This window comes from Cervus elaphus, chromosome 15 (assembly GCF_910594005.1).
Source record: "Cervus elaphus chromosome 15, mCerEla1.1, whole genome shotgun sequence".
NCBI lineage: Eukaryota > Metazoa > Chordata > Mammalia > Artiodactyla > Cervidae > Cervus > Cervus elaphus.
In genome coordinates, this window is record NC_057829.1 from 42,675,992 (window position 1) to 42,701,060 (window position 25,069).

At 45.7% G+C, this 25,069-nt stretch overlaps 1 protein-coding gene across 4 annotated transcripts in view; it reads left to right on the forward strand.

Moving 5' to 3' along the window:
- Positions 1 to 25,069, forward strand: part of WDFY4 (WDFY family member 4) — a 255,952-nt gene that overhangs the window by 168,091 nt on the left and 62,792 nt on the right. For all 4 annotated transcript variants that reach the window (XM_043926460.1, XM_043926457.1, XM_043926459.1 and 1 more), the window contains exons 43-47: positions 2,690 to 2,853; positions 14,079 to 14,227; positions 17,762 to 17,882; positions 20,957 to 21,042; positions 22,513 to 22,575. In XM_043926460.1, coding sequence (XP_043782395.1) covers positions 2,690 to 2,853; positions 14,079 to 14,227; positions 17,762 to 17,882; positions 20,957 to 21,042; positions 22,513 to 22,575 — 583 coding nt within the window. The remainder of the gene's footprint in view (positions 1 to 2,689; positions 2,854 to 14,078; positions 14,228 to 17,761; positions 17,883 to 20,956; positions 21,043 to 22,512; positions 22,576 to 25,069) is intronic.

The window sequence follows — 25,069 nt, forward strand, 5'->3', positions numbered from 1 at the left end:
GTTCAATATGTGACCTAAAACACCTAGGAGGAAAATAGGAAAATGTTTTAGAGCAAAAGTGGATGGAAGAGATATTTAATACTTACACTGAATTCTCTGATTATAAAGATGACAGATATAGTGGTCATTATTATCTCTCCAGTTTGAAAATGTACTTTGAATTCCTTAGGTTTACTTTTTATCTAATACTCGTGGAGGAACTTGGTTGAATTGATATGTTGATAATCTAGCTTATTTTCAGAGATCATTTTGCCCCATACACCTCCAAGTGAAAGTGAAAGTTGCTCAGTCATGTCCAACTTTTGTGATGGCATCCTCTAGGCCAGAATACTGGAGTGGGTAGCCTTCCCTTCTCCAAGGGATCTTCCCAACCCAGGGATAGAACCCAGGTCTCCTGCACTGCAGGCAGATTCTTTACCAGCTGAGCTACCAGGGAAGGCCCAAACACATCCAAATACATACCAAATACACACTCAGACACGTGCACTGTATTTCAGTTTTTGTGTTTCTACCAAGGATGTGCCTTTTGTTTCAAACACTCCCTGTCTGTGAGTTTCACTGTGTCCTAGGCTGCAGCTAATGTCGTCTCCTTAACCAAGTGACAACTTCCTAGAGCTGATTAAATTCGTCTCATGCAGTGCCTTAGCCACGGATTTTGTGTGGAGCTTGCTATCTTGCCAGTCTGCAGCAACAAAGCCCAGAAATAAGAATCTTGAGACCTGATCCTGTGTTGATTTGGGGGTCCCACTGCAGCACAGGACTTGGGATGACACTGTAATACCCATTTTCTGGTTTCTCTTCTTTTCAGCCCAAATGCCATAACCCTAAGGTTAGAGGGACTGTCTGCCTGCTCTCCTTCTCAAAAGGAGACTGGGTCGCTACAGAAGATGCAGTGGCAGAAAGCAAGGGCTGGTTCTATGAGGACGAGGGCCACAGGCTGCTGAGTCCCCTCATTCACCATACATAAGACTCCCCTGGTCGCCTAGGACCCCAGGCCTTCTCTGTGTTTCCAGCATGGACCCCCAATTCCCAGCAGGGAACTCAGGAAGGGGAAAAGAAAGGGCTGTGATCTCCACCGTGCCTTCGGGGGTGCCCATGTCGGCACAGTGCTTTCTTTGCCTGAGGAAAGCCTGTGATGACTGTTGCTGTGAGCAGCAGTCACTTTCACTCATCCAGATGTGAGATACCCAGGTGGGGAGGAGTTCAAAGAGATAAGCATCCTGGCATCAAGAGAATGACCAGAAGCCCCCTTGACCTGGCTGCCATGTGCAATGTGCTGCTCTAGGCCGGTGGACACCCGGGACAGGATGGAGGAACAAGATCTAGAGATATACATAGGTCTATGCTTAGTTGGTACCCAAATGCACATGTCCAGGAGTGCATCCTCAGGAAATAAGTCTGTATGTACACACACTGATTGCAGCACTGTAGATTTTGGTAATACCGAAATAGATAATGGTTGTATCTCTAAAAGAATAGGAAATAGGTTGAGTGTTTATGGAAGTCACACAATAGATTATTACACAGCCACTTAGGTTGCTTTCTAAGAACTTTTAATGGAATGGGAACGTATTCATGGCATAACTTTTTTTGAGCAAAATTTAGAAAAGAAAAGCTATAAATTCAATATAATTCTCATCATGTCAAAATTATATGTGTGCATACATATACATGGGGCTTTCCAGGTAACTCGGTGGTAAAGAATCAGCCTGCCAATGAGGAGATGCATGAGACAAGGGTTTGATCCCTGGGTCAGGAAAATCCCCTGGAGGAGGAAATGGCAACCGACCTCAGTATTCTTGCCTGAAAAATCCCATAGACAAAGGAGCCTGGCGGGCTACAATCCATGGGATTGCAAAGAGACAGACACAACAGCATGAACACATGTGTATTTCTGCACATATATATATGTGTACAGAAACGATATGTAGTACACCAAAGTATGGCCAGTGAGGGCAAACAGCCTAAAGATGAAAGGGACTGTAGCGAGGGACTTAGTTCAGATCCTGCCTCAGACGTTAGTAGCCATATGACTTTGAGTCAAGTAATTAGCCTCTGTCAGTATCTTCATTTGTCAAGTGAGGATGGAATGGAATCTACAACCTAGGTAGGAGTAGAGGGAAAATGTCATTCAAGGATCCAGCACGGAGAAAGTGCTCACTAAATGGAAGCTATTGTTATTTGCACTCTCTCTGGGTGCGTGGGCAATATTTGTTTAATTTTTCACAATTTTTGAATTTCTCCCAACTTCATGAGTTTTCCAAATTTTTTCTTTTTTACAATAAGAAGATAGTTTCCATGATTAGGAGGGCAAAGGTCACTTTTTAAAAAGAGTGAACAGAGTGAAGTTGAGAAAAAGCAAATCCTGGTGACCCTCTAGGGAACTGCTTTACTGATTAATGAAGGTGAATTTTTAAATGTCGCCCTGTGGTCACTGGAGACCGGAGAGCAACTGGGCTTAGATGCAGTTTCTGGAGTGCATCAACCTGCAGACATGTTCACCTCACAATGAGGTCAGAGGGGTATGTCCACTTTCAGAAACAGTGAGGGACACCCTGGAATCCACACCGTTTATGGCTGCTCTGAGACTTTGCAGTTCCTCCCGGGGCCTCGGACCTAGGCTGCACACTTCCCTCATGATGCAAGATGGCCCATGCCCAAAACACATGTCCCCTTTTCGCTGTTGCAGATGAGCTGACACTGAAGGAAGTTGAGAGCGAGAGAGACGAGGTGGTGGACTGCACCCAGCTGACCTTCTTCCCCGCCTTGCGTGAAAGCCTGCACTCTGAAGATTTCTTAGAACTATGTCTGGAAAGACAAGTCATCTTACAAGAGCTTCTTGATCATGAAAAGGTAACACAGCCTGTCACGATTACTCTTTAAAGATTATCAGACCTGAGAGAACTCAACTTTTTGCACTCACATGAGAGGTGATATCTCTATTCACCATAAAGAAGTGAAGGAGCAAAAAAAACCCAGCATACTCCTAAATTTATGGGCCCAGAGCAAGTATGTGAATGCCCATACATCTTGCATCAAAATGTTTAGATGTAAATCATGTTGTTAATCTGTTAAATGAAATATATTCTAATGGCCTACATTGACCTTTATAATAACCTGGGAGGCCAATTTCAACTTAGAATTTTTGACCTTCTTATGGTTCAACGTCTTGGTCCCCTGCTCACAGCCTGACCACTCTAAAGGTTCATCCCACACCTTCAAAAGGGGCCTTGGTGGATGTGTTTGGACACTGACCCATTTGTCCCAGCTGTCCCCACACTTCGCACCCTGAAATCAGCTCCCCTTGGCCACCAGTCAAGCCTAGAGGAAGCATACTCATGGCACCGTGAGCCCCGGAAAGGGTGGGCCCATGCGTAGTGTGCACAGCCAGGAGGCAGGCTGGGCAGTTAGCAGGGAAACCCATGGTTGGGAATGCCTGGGGCTGGGTTGTGGGATCCCAGGCTCTTGGTGTGCATGACCTCTGGGTGTGCCTGAAGGAGGGTTAGGGGGTCTCCCTGAAGTATAGGCACAGAGGTGATCTCTCTTACACAAATCTAAGTAAGTATGGAAGATGAAGCACTTGTCTTAAAGTAAAACAGAACTGAACTGAAATCCCAACGTGGCCACATACTAAGTAAATTGCCTGTTACTTCATCTTCGTGAGCCTCAGTTACTCTCATCTTTAATATCGCAGCCATAGCAACCATTTCACAAAATTCTCATAAGGCTTAAATGGAATAATGGAAGCAAAGTGACTAGTGCAAGCCCAGCTCATGTGAGGTGGCTTATTAAAGACCAGTTCTCTTCCCTTTTCAAAGGCCGTCTATCTCATCTATCAACACTTCTGTCTGGGTTTCTATGCATGTAAGTGAAGAAGAGGCCCCAGCAAAGCAGAAGAGTGGCCAGGGCAGGGCCAGAAAGTCATGCAGGGTCTACACAGACGTGAATGCATGAGAGCTGAGGGCTAGCCTGGCCACAGGCTACAGGAGCCTGAGCTACAGGCCACTGAGTAAGCAGCCTGGATTTCCAGGCACAGGTGACAAGCTCAGAGAGTCTGTGATGCGTTTCAGCAAGGAGCAGAAACTGAACTGAAGCCTGTCCTTTCCAGGGGCAGGTTCCTGGTAGAGACCCCTGGAGGGTGTCAGATGGGGATTTGCTCCTTCTAGGCATTGGGTAAAAGGACTGGCTTGAAGTGCATTGGCCAAAGGGATGACTGCAGAGCTTCTACCACATTGCTTAGTCGCTTTCAGATCTGGGTAACAGTTCAATCAACACAGTCCTGGAAGAACAAGGTCCTGATATGTGCTTAACCCGCAGCCTTCAGCCAGAGAGCACATTTGCAAGCCCCCATCATATCTTGCCACCGTGCCTTGCTCATGCTGGTTCATCTACCTGCAGTGTTCTGCATGCTAGACTACTGGCAACTGACTCACCGAAGCCCATCTTGACCTGTCCCCAATCTGAGACCTAGAGAGCTGTCTCTCCTTCATTCCCTGTGTCCCCTTCCTACCTTTGCCCTGTGTCCCCTTCCTACCTATCTCCTCCTACCTTTGCCCTTGGCATACAGGCTAACCTTCACCACTTCACCTGTCTCTCTCTCACTGTACTGATGCTCATAAATGGAGGGACCCTCACTTTTTCCTGAGGTGCCCAACTAGGGGCATGCCTAGAGAAGCCAGTCAGTAAACACTGACGAATGAAGATTTATTATGAGTGCGTGTGTGCTAAGTCGCTTCAGTTGCATCTGACTCTTCGTGACCCATGGACTGTAGCCCACCAGGCTCCTCTGTCCATGGAATTATCCAGGCAAGAGTACTAGAGTAGGTTGCCATGCCCTCCTGCAGGGGATCTTCCCCACCCAGGGATCAAACCCACATCTCTTACATCTCCTGCACTGGTAGATGGGTTCTTTACCACTAACGCCACTGGGAAGCCCCAAAGATTTATTATATTTACATTCCTTTTATTTTGACTATGGAAGTAGTGTTAGTCTACTATGTTAAAGTTTAAAAAATGGATATTAAAACATATATATGTAACATATATATGTTTATATGTGTGTATACATATTCATAATATCTAGTTGCCGAGTACTAACAGCTGATGACAGTTTGAACACATCATCTGTTAATATGTTCATATAGGTAAATGGATGTTTAGTAACTGCCCAGTCAATTGAAAACAGCTAAGAGATCACGCTTTTTTACTTTAAAAGCCTTTCTTTGCTTTGTGCTCTTAAAGGATCATGTGAATTCTCAGCATGGGGCAGCTTTGCTCCCAGGGGCCACTGCCAATGTCAGGAGACACATTTAGTCGACATGACTTGGTGGGGATGGGTTGCTAGTGGCGTCAGGTAGGCAGAGGCTAAGGATGCTGCTTCACATCCTCCAGTGCTCAGGAGAGAAGAGACTAATTATTCAGCCCCAATTGCCCATAGTGCCAAGGTGAGAAATCTTGATATGAAGGATGAATATTACACAGATTATTGAGCCCTAGCCATCCCTCCCTACTTCCCTGATAGAGTAAGGAAATAGGGAATTGTATATTGTCTCCATATTGACATGTAATTCTTTATATTGTTTTGATAAGAAGAGAGCAATGGCAATGCTTTGTTTTCATTTGGTATATTAATTTCCTACTGCTGCCATAACAAATTACCAAAAACTTGGTGACTTAAAACAATACACCTTTATTATCTCAAAACTCTGAGCACACCATAGCTCAGCTGGTTTTCTGCCTAAGAGTCTCACAGGGGCTGAAACTGAGGTGTTGGCAGGACTGCGGGTCTCTCTAGAGACTCTGGGAATGAATGCATTTCTGAGCTCATTCAGGTGTTGGCAGAATCCAGTTCTACAATTCTGTAGGACTGAGGTCCCTATTTCTTGCTGGCTGTTAACCAGGGGTTATTCTGAGCTGCTGGAGGTTTCCTACATCCCTGCCTTGTGGCCCCCTTCCTGCATCTTAAAAGCCAGCTGCAGTGGCCTTCTCACCCTGCACATCTCTCCAACCCCCTTCTGCCTCATCTTCCCTCTCCTTCGTCTCCCCTCTACCTCCCTCCTCCATTGATTCTCTCCCACCAACTCTTCCACCTTCCTCTTCAGCTGCTAAGGTCTCATGGGAATTGGACCCACCAGATAATCTAGGGTAATCTCAATATTTTAGGGTCTACTGATTTGCAGTCTTAATTTCATCTGAAATGAGGAATCATTTCCAGCCCTTCAAGTAGCACCTGGGTTAGTGTTTGATGGGATAACCAGGGACGAGGCTCTTGGGGAACATCTTTGTCCGTAAACACTGCCTGCCACATTTGGTACCACTGAAGATCCATATCTCACCTAATCCATGTTCTTACTGTCCAAGAAGAGCTTCTGCAGATAGCATGACCCCCAGGTGCTTGCCAAGACTGGCCAGGTATCTGCAGCCCTGAATGGGCTGGGCTGAGGGCAAGGTCTGAAGTTTATAGTCACGGTCAGTGCTAATACCAGCCTGGCCTGTGCAGCGGGTACTTGCCTTCAGTATTTTTGCTAATTGTCTCACGCTGTAGCACTTCACTCAGGGGTCTTGTTGGGGAAGCCAGAGCCTGAAGCCCCCAGCCTCTGAGAGGCAGGCCAGGACTAGCAAGATGCTGTTCTCCTGTCCTCCCCTGCCTGTACTTAAACTTCAGTCTTTCTGGGTCTCCATGTCACATAGCAGGAAACTGTCAGAATGCTTCATGTGGCTCATGACTCCAGGCTGTGCAGACAGGAGCTTGTGAAGCCCAACAGGGGCTGAGGCAGGAACCGTCCTGTTTCCACATAGTGCTTGGTGTCCCTTTGTCTGCGGAGAGGGACCACCCCGGGTGTGGGGGCCAAAGGAGCGTCAGCTCCCAGAAATGAGGTGCTGAGCAGCTGCAAGCAAGTTGTTTCTGAATATTATCAAGACATTTGTTCTTTGCACGAGTTGTTTTGATCCATTTTGTTGAGTTGTGCTCATTCCCTCTGGCTTTATGGTTAATTGTGGAAGAGACTGTTTCCTGATTCAGCTGAATTCCTGCAGGGTCTGTGGACCAAACCACCAGATACAGCCGCTCCCTGGAGAAGTTCTAGGAGACAAGCGAGGGCCCCGTGGGGACAGGCTCCCTTTAGGCGGAATGGGCAGGGGTCTGGCCCCAGTTCCACCTCCACCACTTACATTGCATGTCCTCACCCTAGACTCTGTGCCAGGCACGGAGCAGCTCTCGATGGCTTGTACCTGCTATTATTACTGTGACCGTGGCTCTTTCTTTAATAGTATCTTAGGATTTGTTCTTTCAGGCCAAGAAAAAGGGGAAAATGGGGTATTAACGCTGAACACCAAGCGATGACCTTGAGGAAGTGGGGAAGGGCCTGTCAGTGCAAACGAGGAAGTGCTCGTCCATGGACGGCGTCAAACCCCAGATGGGCCTCCGCCCAGCAGGTCAGGTTTCTCCTGGGTTCTACTCTGACCCTCTGTTCCATCCTTCATCATCTCAGCAGGAAAGAGATCCACTCAGGCCTGGATTCTTTCAATCTGTCCCAACTCAGCATTTGCCCCGTCGAGGAAGGGAGAATTGTTGCACTGACTCTAGAACCATGGTACAGATGGTAAAGAATCTGCCTGCCAATGCAGGAGATTCAAGAAACGCAAGTTTGATCTCTGTGTTGGGAAGACCCCTGGAGAAGGAAATGGCAACCCACTCCAGTATTCTTGCCTGGAAAATGACATGGACAGAGGAGCCTGGTGGGCTACACAGCCCATGGGGTGGCAAAGAGTTGGACATGACTGAGCGTGTGCATGCACGCGCATGCGCGCACACACACACACACACACGGACCATGAAACAGTTCAAGCAAAGATACAGGAAGTGTGCCCACAGCAGGGGTGTGTGTGTGTGTGTGTGTGTGTGTGTGTGTGTGTATAGATGGTTATTTTCTTCATTTCCTCAGACTAATATTTTCTGCTTGTGTTGAGATATTTTGTAGCAACTATTGTTGTAATTCTAATTCAGCATTGCTGAGACAATATCAGCATTGTTGAGAATTCTCCTAATTCAGATGTCTCCATAAGACCTTGTGGGTCTCGTGTGCTTTCTAAGTGAAAGGACACCCACGCAGGGTATATGTGGCAGGTGTGCGCCTACACTCAGAAAAACCAGAACACCTGCCTTCAGTGGCCGTCACAGAAAGTGGGCAGGCAGCCTCACGGCGAGTCCTGCCCCTTCTCCCCTGCCATCTCAGAAGCACTTGCTTTTAGGGCCTTTGCAAGACCCAGCCCAGGAGACTGCAGGGCACATCTCCTCACACACTTCTGGATGGCTTGTCCCTACAGAGGCCTCTAGGGGAAGCCAGCAGACCAGAGCTCAGAATGGCAGCAGCTTAATTCATTTCTATGTGAGAGCTCTGATCGCCTCCAGCGATACCTGGGACAGTAATTATTCTATGCCACTTTTGCGCCATTGATTAATGATTCCCAGAACCACAAACACATTTCTCTGCAAACAGCTCCATTTGACACGAGGAGTGGTTTATTTAATGCATGTTAACCGTGGGCTTGTGTCAGCTGCTGCGTCCCTTGCACCTCCTCCACAGAGCTGCTTGCAAAAGTGTATCCACTTAAAAAATGTGCTTCCAGACCCAGTCCAGAGTCAGAACTCCCATGAGAGTTGTTTTTTACTGTTGCTTGAAAATTACATGAAATCAATTAATTTCATGAAAATTAATTAATTACATGAATTAATTATTTAATGCATGTAATATGTAATTAATTACATGAAAAACTAAACATTTATTTTTTCATACAGACTCAATGTAAAATATTAGCATGACTTTGTTAGACGCGAAATCAGCTTAAAGGGAGATCTTTTTGTGTTGAACAGCAGAGAGCAGCACCAAGCTCTTCGTAGGTATTTTTAGCTGAAGTCATTTGTAGAAAGTGAAGAAGTGTGTTAAACCTCTCATGTAGAATCTTTCCCCCAAGGTGGGTCACCATGACTGACCTTCTAGAATGCAGAGCTACACATGTGGTCCCTACTGAAAACCTTCTGAGGCTCTCTTTGGCACACTTCGTGCCCTTCTGAGCTGGCCCTGTGCTCCCCTGGACTTGCTTCTCTCACCCTTACATGAGTGTGCAAGTGTGCATGCACACACACCTGCCTTTTTACTCTAATTATACAGAATTGCTTATATTCTCCAAACATGTCCCACTCTCTCAAGCCTTTGTGCCTTGGAAATTTTCTCCTCTGTTTTTAATCTTCTTAACTCATAACCACAGCCTTGGGGTCACCACCTCGAGACTCACTGCTCTGATGTCGCCTCTACTCCCTCTCGGGGCTCTGTCTGGGCCAGGCACTCTCCTCTGTGCCCCCAAAGTATGTGTGCTTCCCTCCAACACCATGCTCTTCGAGGACAGTTGATATTCTCCTCTCTTTCCTGTCAAACCACAAGCACCACAAACATGTGCTTTATCTCCCCTTGTGTTTGCATGGGGGCACAGGCTAAAACATCTAACACATCGCTATTAAATGAAAGTATGAGCAAATAAGTGAGTGGTAGCCATAGGTTTGCTTAAGACGGGACCTCAGCTTTTGTAGCCTGGCTGGTGTCCCTGGCTCAGTTTCTAAGAGTGGTCTTCAGGTCATCTGCATCAGAATCATCTGGCCTACCTATTCAAATGCAGATTCCAGGACCCACTCTGTACCTGCTGAATCAGAACAACTGGGATGTAACCTGGGAATATGAACTTTAACAAGCTGCCCAGGCGACTCTCCTACCTAAGCTTTTCAAATAAATGCTGAGATTCATGGGTCTGGGTTTTACAATATCCAGAGCTGCCCTAGCTAGAAACACGTTTCATCTTTAACCACTGATGCGTGGATCCTCAGTAAATGCACTTAGTGCCATGCACTGTGCTTTGAACAGACTTCAGAACTTGTAATCCTTTTCAGTTTCCATCCTTTTCCATTTGGTCTCTTCAGAGCCAGCAGAGAAAGGCCGAAGGTTTGGTTGTTTGCAGGCTCGCTTGTGGGAATGGCAGATGCAGGCAGACAGGGGTCATCCCAGCTCCTTGTCTCCATCTGAAAAGAAGAGTTGCCATCAACAGATCTTTGCGTTATATTTCTTCTCAGATTTGCCAAGTTGACATATAAAAAATAGTGTCTCCTTATTGTTTTAATATACATTTCTTTGACTACTAGTGTGACAGAACGCTTCATCTAAAAATCATCCGTGTAGAAAAAGTAGATTTCTGAGTTCATAGGTAGTCAATGTAAATGGAGTTGAATAGCCTCTTTCCTTTTTGATACTTAACTTTTTCTCAGCAATCTGTGCTTTCTGTTTTTAAAAAAAAAAAAGAGAGAGAGAGAATACTCTTATTCCAGACACCAGTGTAGCGGAATTTATTGTTAACAAGGTCTCGGTGAGCAGATGTATGAAAAGTGTGACACCTGTGAACAGAGCTGAAGCTTTCTTTGCAGTAGATTTTGCAGACAAGTGTGACAGAATGTGGGCTTCCCAGGTAGCTCAGTGGTAAAGAATCTGCCTGCAGTGCAGGAGTCGCTGGTTCGATCCCTGAGTCAAGATCCCCTGGAGAAGTGAATGGCAGCCCACTCCAGTATACTTGCTTGGAAAATCCCATGGACAGAGGAGCCTTACAGACTACAGTCCATGGGGTCGCAAAGAGTCAGACAGGACTGAGCGACTAAACAACAGCAACAGTGAGAGAATGTACACGTTAGCTCTGTTACTGGGTACCTCATGTGATAGTGCTGAATCCTACATTTTCTACCTGTAAAATTAAGGTGTTGCACTAAGTTGTAGACTAATAGTGCTGGAAGAAATCTTGAGAGAGCCTCCAGCTGAACTTCCCCTTTTGCAGACATCAGGCTGAGGCCTGCCTCTAGGAGAATGTGCTGGCATGGGCTTCCACAGAATGTCCCAGCACATTGTTCCCTTCTAACTTTAACTCTGGCGGTTTTGGACCTCCAGACAACCTGTTCCTTATCATACCTGGGCCAGGTGTGGCTGTGTGCTTACTTATCCACCCATTAGGAGTGAAAATATGTCACTTAGCCAAACTTAAAAATGTTCTACTTATGGAGCTGAAGTCCCACTCTTTTTAAAGTGATTGATAGAATCATGGCAGGAGGGATTTCTTCATCACAAGTGAACTTGGTGATGGAGCCCTCTTAGGGTTTATTTAAATGGAAGAGCAGGGAATAGTTCACTTGGGCTCATTTTCCAGTTTTTAGAGTGTTATCCTTTTCTAGCAGAATCCATTTTTAAGCTATTGACCCAGCTCTCACCAGACATTCCTCTTGTGGTTTGGTTTATTCTGGTTATTACTTAATTCTCCCCCAAAGGAAAACACCAGGAGATCATGAGAACATGCTGCAGCCCCTGCTGTTGGCACCACAGAGTCTGGGCAAGGGTGGGGCATCACAGGGACAGGAGAGGCCAGGGAAGTACCCAGGCCTGTGTACTCTGGCCCCACATCTGACCATGTGAACTTGAGGATGAAGTCTCCTCCGTACAAAGGCGTAAGAGAAGAAGCTTCAACAGCTTGGCGTAGGAAGCATAAACACCCTCCACCAATGCTGGTGGGAGTGTGAATTAGCGTCACCTTGCAGGAGGGCAGTCTGGCACTAGATCAGAATATAAAATGTCCACGTCCTTGACCTGCAGTTCTACTTCTAGGAATTTACAAGATTTACTCCAGATTTACATATGTGTTCAAAGTGACCTATGCACAAGGATCGTCACTACAGCATCACTTATAATGTTAAAACATTTGAAAACAAATCAATAGAAGGTTGTAGCACATCCATGCAAACTAATGGTCTGTATCTTTTAATAAAAGTGAGACAACTCTGTAAGAAGTGATTTGGAAAGGGCTCCTAGATGGCCTATTAAGGAAGACAACTAGATGCAGATCAGTAGCTGTATGAATATGCTATTTGTGTAAAAAAAAAAAAAGATAATATGTATAAAACAAACTGTGTAGGCACAGAATCTGTTTGGAAGATTATACTGCAGGAGAGACAAAATTTTTCCTCTACCCCCTTAGAGTCTCTATTTAGGCTACAGCATTGAGTTGACAGAAGACAGATTGACAGGAGAAGTGCAGACAGATTTTATTTTTATGAGTACATGGGGGCCTTCCAAGGAAAATGAAGACACCTAAGGCCCTCAGGATTTGAGCATGCTTTCCAGCTTCACCAGCCACACTGACCTGTCTTCTGCTCCCCAGATCTGCCTTTCTTGCCTCTATGCTCTGAGATAGATATTCCTATTCCATGAAATTTCTTCTCCCAGCCTTGCCATGACTGCTCATTTCCATCCTTCAGGTCTCAGAGTTTGTCTGAGATAGTGTCCCCTCCAAGTTTCTCTCTGCCTTATATCATTATCAACCTGTTTTTCTTTTTCTTCTTTCAATGCATATCACAGTTTTTGATAATGTATTGGTGGATGTGTCTTTCCCCACTGGATTTTAAGTCCCACGAGGGTAGAGTTCTTGCTTATCTTGTTTGTCCTTCACTTTGGCTAAATCCCATTTGAAGTAGGGTGTGAGCACTGGTGTGCAGGGCTTCTCTCCAGGTTTCACCTCTGCTGCCCCATCATTGCTCCCAAAGGTGAGCAGGGAGCTTAGCTTTAACCCCAGGCTCGTCCATTTACCCATCTTTGGTGCATCCTCTTTCTTTTTCATCTCTAAATTAGACTAGTAAAATTTTTCTTTCCCAGTTGTAAGGATTATTTGTAAATGGTTTACAATGTTTATGTGAAAGTGTTAGTCACTCAGTCATGTCCAACTCTTTGCGACCCTCTGGACTGTAGCCCGCCAGGCTCCTCTGTCCATAGGATTCTTCAGTCAAGAATACTGAACAAGGTAGCCATTCTTTTCTCCAGGACATCTTCCTGACCCAGGGATCGAACATGGGTCTCCTTCATTGCAGGCAGATTCTTTACCATCTGAGCCACCAGGGAAGCCCAATGGTTATATAGTAGGTTATTGTTGTTTTTTTTTAAAGTCAGTTCTTCTTTTGTATAGCTGAAATTAGCACAGAATTATCCTGAGAAAATGTTGGCCTTGATCTTACTCTGGTTCCTTTGAGCTCCTGTCACCGAGAATTCATGTATTCTCCCACTCATTCCTTCAGAGATTCATTCTATGTAAGGACCCAACTAGTCCTTACTTAATGTGGGACTCTGGTTCATACCAAGACATCATCCCAGGTCAGTCTCCCCAGAAAGCCAACACTGAGCCAGAGGTGCACGCGTCACGTTTATTGGGAGTGTGGGTTGCTAGATGGGGTGCAGGATGTGCACCCTCACTGAAGTCTCAGCCAGACCTCGGCTGAGGCCACGGGAGCTCACAGTGAATGGAGGCAAAGGGCCCAGTCCGTCTGCCTCTGCACCGACCCGTTGCTGGGGACAGATGACCACTGAGACGGGGACATGACCCATGACAGGTACTCTCTTTAGCTGAGGGGATTCTGGGAAACTGCCAGCATCTCCAGCTGCTGAGAGAATGTGCTTGAGCCAGAAAGAAGGGATCTGGGCACAGCTGGTGCCTCCTCTGCACACACCTTGGAGCAGCCTTGGCCTTTGCAGACAGTAGTACCAGTCTTGCACTTGTGGTTCTAGGCAGACCTGGTTCCGGCCCTGTCCTAGTCACTTTCCAGCTGTTTTCTTGACAAGTTTCTTCACGTCTGTAACTGAGTGATGCCTCAGACCTCAAAAACTTTCCTCATTGTTTACTGAGGAGTGTTTTGCATGGTTGTAGAGGAGCTTAAAGTGAGAGGAAAAATGTCAACATGTTCAAAATAGCAATGAACACTCATCCACATGCCTCAGTGCGATACGGTGGCCTTGGGTAAGTGAAATAATGAAACAGGGTGTTGGGTGTAGAAGTCCCACTTAGACTGTGCAGGGCAGTGCAGCTGGGGGGCAGCAGCTCTGTCATTTACAGGGTGCTACTGTCACTTCCCAGTGCTCAGTGGGCGACCAGACACTGCCCACCTGTCCTCCTTAAGAAGCTGGGCGTGTTTCCCGCATGCATGGCCTGACTCTGGCACTCTCTCCCTGCAGGTGACACAGAAGTACTCCCTGGTCATCGTGCAGGGCCACCTGGTCTGCGAAGGGCTCCTGCTCTTCGGCCAGCAGCACTTCTACGTCTGCGAGAACTTCACGCTCTCTCCCGTGGGTGATGTCTACTGCACCCGCCACTGCTTATCCAAGTGAGTGCCCCTCCAATCCTGGCAGATTCTGCCCTGACCCCAAGCTGCCTTCTCAGCCACCCCACGCCTATGCCTCCCACCTTGTTCTTTCTATGGGCTCAGGTTTGGGCCGGAAACTGAGCCATGAGGTAAAAGAGAAGAACCTTAAGGCATCGGCATCCATGACTAGGATCCCCCAAAGCTAAAATCTGGAGCAGTTAACCATATAGCAGCTCCTCAGGCTCTCCTGCTATGAAATGCACCACAGGACAAAAGGGATCGCTCTTTAGGTTATTTGGATAATAGAATCCAGTCCCATCAGTGTACTTATTCAACAACTTTTTTTTTAAATTGGAGTATAGTTGATTTACAATTTTGTGTTAAATACTGCTGAAAAATAATGTATTTATATATATGCATAACTGAGTCAACAACTTCTTGCTTGTTGATCCTTATGCAAGACATCAGGCACTGCCTCTTTATCCCTGCAAGGCCCATAATATAATCAGCAGCATATACAGGTTCTTTTGGAAAGAGTTTGGAGCACACTATCATCAAGGGACAAAATATATGTTATGCGAGGACTCTTCAGGGTTCATTCACACTTGGAGGGATGATACGTGGCTGGTATGGTGAGGGACAGCTACTTGGAGAAGTGAGCTAAGATTTGGGTCTTGAAGGATGAGTGATATTTGGGTAGACATTTGAAGTCATTTTTATACCAACTAATACCAGAGATCTTTGGCAGGAAATTCTGAAGTTCTCCAGGATCAAATGTATTGATAGTTGGTGTATTTGGGTTCAATCAGCAGCTCTTATTGAATAATTCTCTAATGTTTATGAAGTATTGCCATTCAAAACCAAATTGACTGTGTTTGCACTTTTGCTAGTTATTGTCAGTTGTATGTTTTCATTATTTGTGAAGAAATTTAGATGCCAATTTCTTTTCTAGTTAGCCAAAGCTCAAGTGATGACAAGATAACCTCTTAGCCTAGTGGCTCTCAAGCTAAATTATATTGACTCACCTGGAGGACTTGATAAAATAGACTTCTGGGACCCACCATCATCCCAGTTTCTAAGTTGATAGATCTGGGTTAGGGCCTAAGGTTTTACCAAATTCACAGCTAATGCTCATGCTACTGGTCTGGGACCACATTTTGAGAACCACTATTTAAGACTATTGACAGAGGAACAAGAGTCTCACCTGCCAATAAGCAAGAATTTTAACTCCCAGGTGTCATCTTATTTCCAACCTATGTGAAGAAGCAAGAATTTAAGGAATGTGGAAGGATAGATGTCAGCCCACCCTCCTTTGATTTAGGTTTGCTTTAAAATGCTTGGCCTTCTTCTATCTGCTAACTTCTGTCTTTTATCCATACCAAATGTTCACTGATTGCAGTGAATCTTCTATGCTTTTTCAAGGCAGGCATATAATTAATACTTGGCACACTCATCTCATTTTATTGCTCATGTTTTATTGATACTGATCAATATGGACAATGGGTCTGCAGACTCGCCTTTCTGAGAGCTGATGAAAGCTTTCTACTCCACCCATATGCATGGAGTGCCCATGAAATGACTCGCATAGTCCATTGCTTCACTCCCCACCTCTGGTTAGTGTTGGATAAGATCTTATTGATTAGGTAAATTGTGTTTATGAGGTGCATGTAATCATGATCCAATTGACTATATCTGCACTTTCAATTGACACCCAATTGTTAGGTTGGATGTACTCAAGTCTCAAAATGTCCTTTTCTAGAATGCAAGTAGGAGAGTAGTGAGAATGTTTAACTACCTTAGAATTGCATAGGTAATTTTAGTCACCATACCTCAAAGAAGTGTTTGTTAAACCAGACAGTGTTTTCTCTCTGAGCCCTTGTTTACTGCCTGAAGAAAATGCTGGCACTTGTGGAGATGTGGTTCTCAGAGATGGGCCATTAGATCATGTGAGATCAATGGAGATTAAGTCTTATTTTGACCATGAAGACTAAGGAAGATATATAAATAAGCCAGTTAAAAATAAAGCTAAGTCAACTCTGAAATGTTTCTCTAAAAGACTGCCATCAATTTGAGTATAGTTGAGCCTTAGACCTTGAAAGAGACTCCCTGATGTACCATGAAAATATCCCAAATAAAACTCAAGAACACTGCCAATCCTCCAGCAGGTATTGGACCCAGGTACTTTGTAACTTTCCTCAGAAAGCAAGACCCTTTCTAGAAGGTTATATTTTGCTTTGAGGAAGATTCCTTCTTGGCTGACTAGGGTAACTGTGTTTTCCGTGTAACTAGTTTTCTGGGGCTGTTGTACACAGTATCAAAAACTGGGTGGCTTCTTAAAAATTTATGATCCCTCAATTCTGGAAGCTAGAAGTCTGAAATCAAGGTGACAGCAGGGCCATGCTCCCTCTATTGCTTTAGGGAGGATCCTTCCTTGCCTCTTCAAGCTGCTAGTGTTTCCTGGCCATCCCTGATGGTCCAAGGCTTGTAGACACATCACTCCAGTCACATGGCCATCTTCTCCCTGTGTGTGTCTGTCTCCATGTCTAAGTTTCCCTTTTACTGGGGGATACTAGTCTTACTGGATTGGGAACTATCTTCATGACCTCACTTTTATTACCTCTGTTATTCACCTATTTCTAAGTAAAGTTACATTCTGAGGTACTGGGGATTAGGACGTCAACCTGCATCTTCTGGGGGACCCAATTCAACCCATACGGCCAAGCTCACAAGGTGTAGCATTTGACTCATTTGGTGGGAATCGAAACCATCCAACTGGCTTTTTATGATTAGTGCTTTTAGTCAGCAGCTTTAAGGCATCAGCTCTCTGTTTAATTTCATTCAGCAAATACTTACTGAAAGTCTGTCTTATACCAGCACTGGGGTAGACTCCACAGATACACAGCTCAGTCGGATGAGGGCTGAGTCTGGTAAAGAGTTTGTGATCTAGCAGATGATTTGGGTGTAAATTCCAGGTATAAACTGGTAATTGGATTTGTCCCATACAAATGTGGGACAAATCAAAGTATGTTTTAATCTGAAATCCACTTCCATTACCAAAGACCCAGTCAATCAACATCATGATTATCATTTAGTGTCCTGTGATTTCCCTAGTTAAGAATATCATATTAAAAGTTACACTATGACCATGTTGTCTGAGACCGTGTTGAACAGGGACTGTTTAGTAGAGGCTCTTCATCTTTCTGCCTCATGTTTCGGGAACTTGAAATTTGTCCATACCTAACTACACATCTCTTTGACTTTTTCCCCACCGCATCACCAACCCATTTCTGACCCCGATACCCAGAGAGCCTTCTCACACTTACGTCTGCACCCTGTGTCACTGTCTTTCCTGAAGGTGACCCCTTTGCCTTGTGTCCGCTCCTCTGGTAAAGCCAGTGTCCCAGATTACCCCTCAGCTCAGGGCTGACACAGTCAGGGTTTATCAGGTAAGTGGGTGCTGGCACATCCCCCGATGTGTCCCAGAAACTCCAGTTCAGGCAGGTGAGCAAGCCCTCACTGGACACCCTCTCACTGCACGCATTGATTTCTTTCCAGCATTAGCGACCCATTCATCTTCAACATGTGCAGCAAAGACAGGTCCTCTGACCATTACTCGTGCCAGCGCCACAGCTACGGTGATCTCAGGGAGCTCCGACAGGCACGCTTCCTCCTGCAGGTGAGACCTGGGAGGGGCCTGGAGGAAGGACCCTCCCTTCCCTAACCCTAACCCTAAGACCTGATGGTGGTTCAGATGCCATCGAGGCCCCATCTGAGTGGGAGGGGCACACCTCCTTGACCCCTTCACCCATGCACAGCGCAGGGCCCTTTGGGACACCTGTGAATACCCCTGGCTTCTGTTGGGCTGGTCCCCTGGCTGGGACAGAGTTCTGCCCTCTACTTCACCCTCTCCCCAGTCCCTGCCATTTGGCCACTGGGCCCTTCTCTCTCTTACCATGTCACTTAGGATCCAGCCCAAAAAAGCAAAGAGCTTTATTTTCCCCTTGACATGCCCCAGAGCTGCCTCGGAGACTCAGGAATACAGGACGGGGCAGCTCCACTGCCTGATGGCAGAGCTGGTGACTGAAAGCTGAGTGCCAGTCTGCCCTGTTCAGACCGCGGGGACACCTCCTCAGGCTACTGCCTCTCCCCTCTGCCCTCAAATCTTCATCTGCCGTCAAGCTCCATCATTTCCTGGGCCAGGTGATTTAGAGATCTCCTGATTGTCCGCTCCGACCAGGATCCCAGAACCTTGTCTGGCGTATTCAAGGGCTCATCTGGCTGCTAAACGAGCAGACTCCTTCCAGAGGCAGGGTTCTGTTGTCAGTGAGTCACAACCAAACACTTCTCATCTCCTACCTTAGAGGCACACCTCCTGGTTTAGAAGCATCACCTCAGTGGCAAAAGGAGGAAGAGCTCTGGGGTTCCCACTGGCCTCAAACACATCTTGCCCTCAGCAGTCCAACCTCTGCAATAGTAAAGCTGCAACTGTGCCCAAGGGCCTCCCAACCTGGCAGAGGAAGAGATGAGGGCCCACCCCTGTGAGAGGGGCGGGGCCCAGACCCCTTCCCCCATTCTCTCTGCAGGATCTCTATTCTGCATAGGCCAACAAGAGAGTGCTTGGCCTTCTGAAACAGAATAAGTGTACCTTTCTTTGTCCCATGACCCTCCTGCTGGAGGCCTCATTGTTATTTATATTATTATTATTCTCTGGAGCTAAAGCTCTAGGGAGCCTTTCAGAGGGGCTCATTCTAGGGAGGATCAGTTGCCCCACAGGCAAGGATCTGGCAAGCTGCTGGCTCTGACTGGCTCTTTCTCTCTCCTTCCTTCTCTGCTGCTTTTGCCCACAAAGCGTTGGTTCCCATTTTGCCAGCCCTCAGTGGCCTTCTCAGAGAGTGAACCAGAAAGGGGTGGGTGGAGGAGGCCCTTTGCTGATGGTTCTGACCAGGGCCAGCATGGGTCCAGTCCTGAGCCTGGCTCTGCACAGCCAGGCACCTCTGGGCTTCCATTTCTCCCCAGTGAACAGACCACCACCCCTTGTCTTTTCCACTATTACATAATATAGCACTTAGCACATTTTGAGCACATAGCAAGTACTCAAAAATTATTTTTTTTAGTGATTGTATGTCTATTTACATGTTATACATAGTAGCAACTAAGTATCAGTAAGTGAGTGTCTTTCTCCCCAAAGGAGATTGTTTCCAGATGGTTGGTTAGCCTGACAGTGGTGGAAGCCAGAAGTGGGAGGGTGTGTGAGCATGTCTAAGTGGGGCTGGGAGAGCTTCATGTGCAAGGCCCCCATTTGCCCAGCCCTAGATTCTCCCAGAAGGAAGTCAGAGCCTGGGCACTCGAGGTTGCTGGGGCAAGTCATGGGCTCCATAGATTCTATGTTCATCATCTCTTTGTGCATTATTTATACTTCTATATGTAGGAAAAAAATCTGAGGCTCTTATGTACATCTGCAGAGGAGAAGGGTGCTACATTATCATTACAGATACTTTCCCTCTGCTCAGAAGTCTAATGAACTGGACTTTGAGAACCCGCTTCCAGCCAGGAAGGAGCAGGACCTGACCGTTGCTGGATGCAGCACCCCATCTCTGAGTCTGACCCTCCCCCTCCCCATCTCTCCCTCCATGTTCAGACCTCACTTCTCCCAGGCCCTTCCTCAAGTACTGAGTATTCTCTCCCTGACCCGACCTCATCCCTGAGCTTCATCCTATATGTGGGCTCACTCTATCACTATTCCAAGTCTAAGAAAGGAAAAAGGAAGGCAGGCAGGTTCATTTAGGTGTTAACAAAATACCCTTGAAGAGACATTGCTATGTCAGTGTGGCCACATCAAAATGGCTCAGCAAAGTGGTTTTGGCAAAGGTCCTGTGCCTCAAGTCTGCAGGTCAGCATAGGATGCTGCCCAGACTAAGGCTTGCATCCACTCACTCAACCAGCTTCCCAGTGTTTCTGGTAAGATGACCCTTCGGTTCAGGAAGTGAAACCCTTGACTCAGGAGTAGGTAGAAGTGTCTGAAGATATCATTGGGCACTTTCCTCCTTTTGTCCCCTCCTCACTTTTCCTGTGAGTTGGGCTCTTGTTTCCTTCTTCAGTCAAAGGAACTCTGAGGTCTCCTGCCCTCCTACTTACTCTGTGAAGGCTCCAATTCATCACTGTTACCAAAGTCTTCATATCCCGTGTGGGAGGTTGGAAGGACTAACTAGGAAGGGTTGCCTTTGTCAACCTAAATAAGGAGGTAACTGAGGCAAGCTTGAATTTACCAGAAATTGAGTTGATTCAGGAATAACAGAGGAATAACCACTGAGGAAAGGCAGGCTTTTGTGAGCTATAGGCTAATGGGTTGAGGGTTTGAGGTCGGCTGTATCTACTGGCAAAGAGAACAAGGTGGGTGTGTCCACTCAGAGTCCAAGCAGTAAGTTCATTGGTTTGTGGACGGGAGAGATTCTTGGTGGATGTTCATTACTTCGTAGGTAAGTCTTCATCCTCCGCCAATTAAGCATCTATGGGAACTGAATCTCTCAGTTCTGAAGTTCTGTTTTCCAGAGCACACATGCCTGAGATTTGCCCTTTCATGTCTCTGCGTCCATTTTAGACTGAAATCCTTCCACACCTGACATAGAGGCCCAGATGGCCAACAACCATGGCTCCATGGAGAGGGAGCGCAGGGCAGGGGGTGGGGGAGGGAGGTCTCCATCCATCCTAGGAAACTTCGGAGCAGTAAGTAAAAGGGGTTTCTCTTTATAGGACATTGCCCTGGAGATCTTTTTCCAAAATGGATATTCCAAGTTTCTTGTCTTCCACAACAGTGATCGAAGTAAAGTCTTCAAAAGGTAAGAATTTGAAAATCCTCCGCCAAGGAAACTGATCATGAACCAACAGCAGCAGAACAGCTCTGTTCTCAGGAGATTGTTCTCCACCCACAGTGAGCAGGATTTAGGTTAGACTCGAGAAGGAACTTACCCGCAGAACTCTTGAGTTATGGAACAGAGTAAAGAGAAAACCATAAAAGCTCCTTCTCTCAATCCTGGGAAACAGGCTCTATTTCATGAACTGAAGTAATTTGGGACAGTAAAAACTGAAGGAAGGGAAAAAATGTGCAGACACAACATATTTAATCAGTCTTCCAGAATTTTCTGGCTTTATTTTTTAATTTTCCAAGTAATTTTTTTTTTGGCTTAATCATTTTTGTTGATCCCAGTTGCCAATTTTAGTTGCTCTGACTTCATATTTCACTGGAAAGAATTCCTAACAACTGATTTCCCACTTCTGCACGGAACATCTTTTTTTCTTAAAGAGAGAAGCATACTGTCTTTGTTTAACTTTACGTTCTCCAAAAAGATTAATCAATCTAAGAAATTTAAGCTAAATCTTAAATTTTATATTTATATTATTAAAGTTAGAGATATGTGAGTGTGCAAAGAATCCAGAAGGTGTTAAAAGGTAGGTTCCTAGCCGTGAACAGATGACGCAGAAGCTGGGTTAATAGAAGAGTGGTCATATTCAGCTTCACCTGGGGCTAAAAGTCCTGAGGTGAGATTTAACATCCCTGGCCTGCATGTTCTGGGCGATTTTGTGCTCAGAGATTCTAGCCTTACCTTCCTGCTGGCCCTGGCCTATCAGCTGCCCTTGGGACCAGCTGCTGGGTCCCAAGGGCAGGACCAGAGTGGAGAAAACAACTTTTGCAGAGAGGCCATCTGAGCCAGCTCTGGGCACATCTCCATTGACTGTGATTCTCCCTTTGAGGCTCTTCCAAGGACTGCTGTTATATCGCCTCCTAAAATGTCTTCAAGTTCCATTTTAAACCAAACTGAAGAAGTAGACAGGCAACGCTGAACCTCACGTTCATGTTCCCTTATGATTTCTATGTGCTACACAAAGCTTTTCACAGTTGAGCTAGAAGTCTTCTACATCCATAGCTCAGGCAGTGAATGGTACCAACCATACCCCACCCTTGTTCAAGGAGCATTAAAGCAAGATGGCACCTGCCCCTGGAGTACTGCAGTGGTGGCTGAGATCGGCAATGGAAATGCCTGTGCCCAGCCCAGAGGAGGTCTCTAAAACTTGTAATTTTGATTGCAGCTATTGTTTTTTTGTTATCATTGCTGTTATTTAGGCCAGAACATCTATTGGCAGAGGGTGCTAATGGGGTGTCTCACAGGTACACCCAGATCTGGGGACAGGTGGGGTTCACTGGAAGGGCAAGAATGAACCTGATCTCTAGCCTGCTTCCGAAAATGTTTTCCTGGTGGTGGAAGGGTCCTGACTCTGCTGATAGAATAATCCTTTCCCTTTTTGTCTAGCTTCTGCTCTTTCCAACCCAGCTTGAAAGGAAAAGTCTTCACGGAGGACACACTCAGTCTAAGGTAACAGGTCCAGGGAGGGGGCCAGCCATGTGCTCAGGGCAAGGTGTTAGCCTTGCTCTGATTTTCTTTATTTTCCTGATCCTCCTACCAAGAAAGCATGCAGAGAGCACGTCAATCTGCCTGCCACTTAATTTTTCACCCTCCCTTCCCCATATAAGCTGCATCCTCCTGTAGTTCCTTCTGCAGTTAAACTTCCAGGGACTTGAAGTCCCAGGTGCTCTGTGGCTTGTTCAAACCAAAATGGCAGGAAGCTGCCCTCCGCCTGTGGTGGGTGTGGGCAGGTTGCCCATAGAAGTGTCGACCTAGGCCCAACCGTGGTGTCAGGGCTGCATGTTGGGGTGTGAGCAGTCCCAGGTCTGTGCTTTCTATCCGAGACTCTGAAATCTCAGAAGGTAAATAAATACATGTATGGTGATGTGCGAATCAGACACTAGTTTGTGAATCTACGATATGGAGCATCTTTAAATGCTTACAGCCCCTTCCCCAGGCCCCCCTTTACAAGTACCACGTTCTCTGGAAGCCAGTGCTGGATCAGTAGGTGCTTTTATTTCAGTCAGGAAGGGGAATAGGAAAAGGATGGTGGTTGCTGGTTTTCTCTAGGATTGTGTAGGCCTCAGGCCAAGGGGAGTTGTGTTCAGAATATTTATAATGACTATGGAACGGGTGCCATCGAGTCATTCACAGTTATGTATCCATGGCTGGTTTTGTCTGGTGCTTGTTGCTTGACAGAGGAACATGGAAAATACTCAAAATTTCCCTGTTTATTGTGTTTGCATTCTTATGAGAAAAAAAGCAAAATGAGTGAAATGTAAAGCATGTTAGAGAATGATATGTATAAAAACTAGTTGGTTTTGAAAGCACAGGAGGGTTTGAAATCTTAGGAGGATAGGGAAAGCCCTCTTCAAGAAAGAATATTTGAATTAAGACTTGAACGAAGTGGGGAGACAAGTTATTCAGATAACTGAAGAAAACATTGTAGGCCAAAGGAAGGGCAGAACAAGGACCTCAAAGGTGGTGAAGTGGGCTTGGCTGGGGCCACAGTGGTTGGGGTGCAGAGAGCCAGTGGGAACAGAGATGAGAGAGCTAGCACAGCTCATGTAAGCCTTGGGGGCTCACGCTAACGGCATCAGCTTTTACTCTGAGTAAATGGGAAGCGTTGGAGGGATCTTGTGACCTAACTTATATTTTCAGAGACTTATTTTGTCTGTTGTGTTGAGAACAGAACACAGTAGGTCAAAGGCAGAAGCTGAAAGATTGGTTAGGAAACTCTTGTAGTAACACAGATAAGAGATGGTGATGCCATACACAAAAATAAACTCAAAATAGATTAAAGATCTAAATGTAAGGTCAGAAACTATAAAAGTCCTAGAGGAAAATATAGGCAAAACACTCTCCAACATAAATCACAGCAGGATCCTCTATGACCCACCTCCCAGAGTAATGGAAATAAAAACAAAAATAAACAAATGGTACCTAATTAAACTTAAAAGCTTCTGCACAACAAAGGAAACTATAAGCAAGGTGAAAAGACAGCCTTCAGAATGGGAGAAAATAATAGCAAATGAAGCAACTGACAAAGAATTAATCTCCAAAATATACAAGCAGCTCTGCAGCTCAATTCCAGAAAAATAAATGACCTAATCAAAATATGGGCCAAAGAACTAAACAAACTTTTCTCCAAAGAAGACATACAGATGGCTAACAAACACATGAAAAGATGCTCAACATCACTCATTATCAGAGAAATTCTAATCAAAACCACAATGAGGCACCATCTCATGCCAGTCAGAATGGCTGCTATCCAAAAGTCTACAAACAATACATGCTGGAGAGGGTGTGGAGAAAAGGGAACCCTCTTACACTGTTGGTGGGAATGCAAACTAGTACAGCCGCTATGGAGAACAGTGTGGAGACTCCTTAAAAAACTGGAAATAGAACTGCCATATGACCCAGAAAACATTACTGAGGCATACTGAGGCATACACACTGAGGAAACCAGAATTGAAAGAGACACGTGCACCCCAATGTTCATCGCAGCACTGTTTATAATAGCCAGGACATGGAAGCAACCTAGATGTCCATCAGCAGATGAATGGATAAGAAAGCTGTGGTACATATACACCATGGAATATTACTCAGCCATTAAAAAGAATACATTTGAATCAGTTCTAATGAGGTGGATGAAACTGGAGCCTATTATACAGAGTGAAGTAAGCCAGAAAGATAAAGACCAATACAGTATACTAACGCATATATATGGAATTTAGAAAGATGGTAATGATAACCCTATATGAGAGACAGCAAAAGAGACAAAGATGTATAGAACAGTCTTTTGGACTCTGTGGGAGAAGGCGAGGGTGGGACAATTTGAGAGAATAGCATTGAAACATGTATATTATCATATGTGAAACAGATTGCCAGTCCAGGTTGGATGCATGAGACAGGGTGCTCAGGGCTGGTGCACTGGGATGACCCTGAGGGATGGGATGGGGAG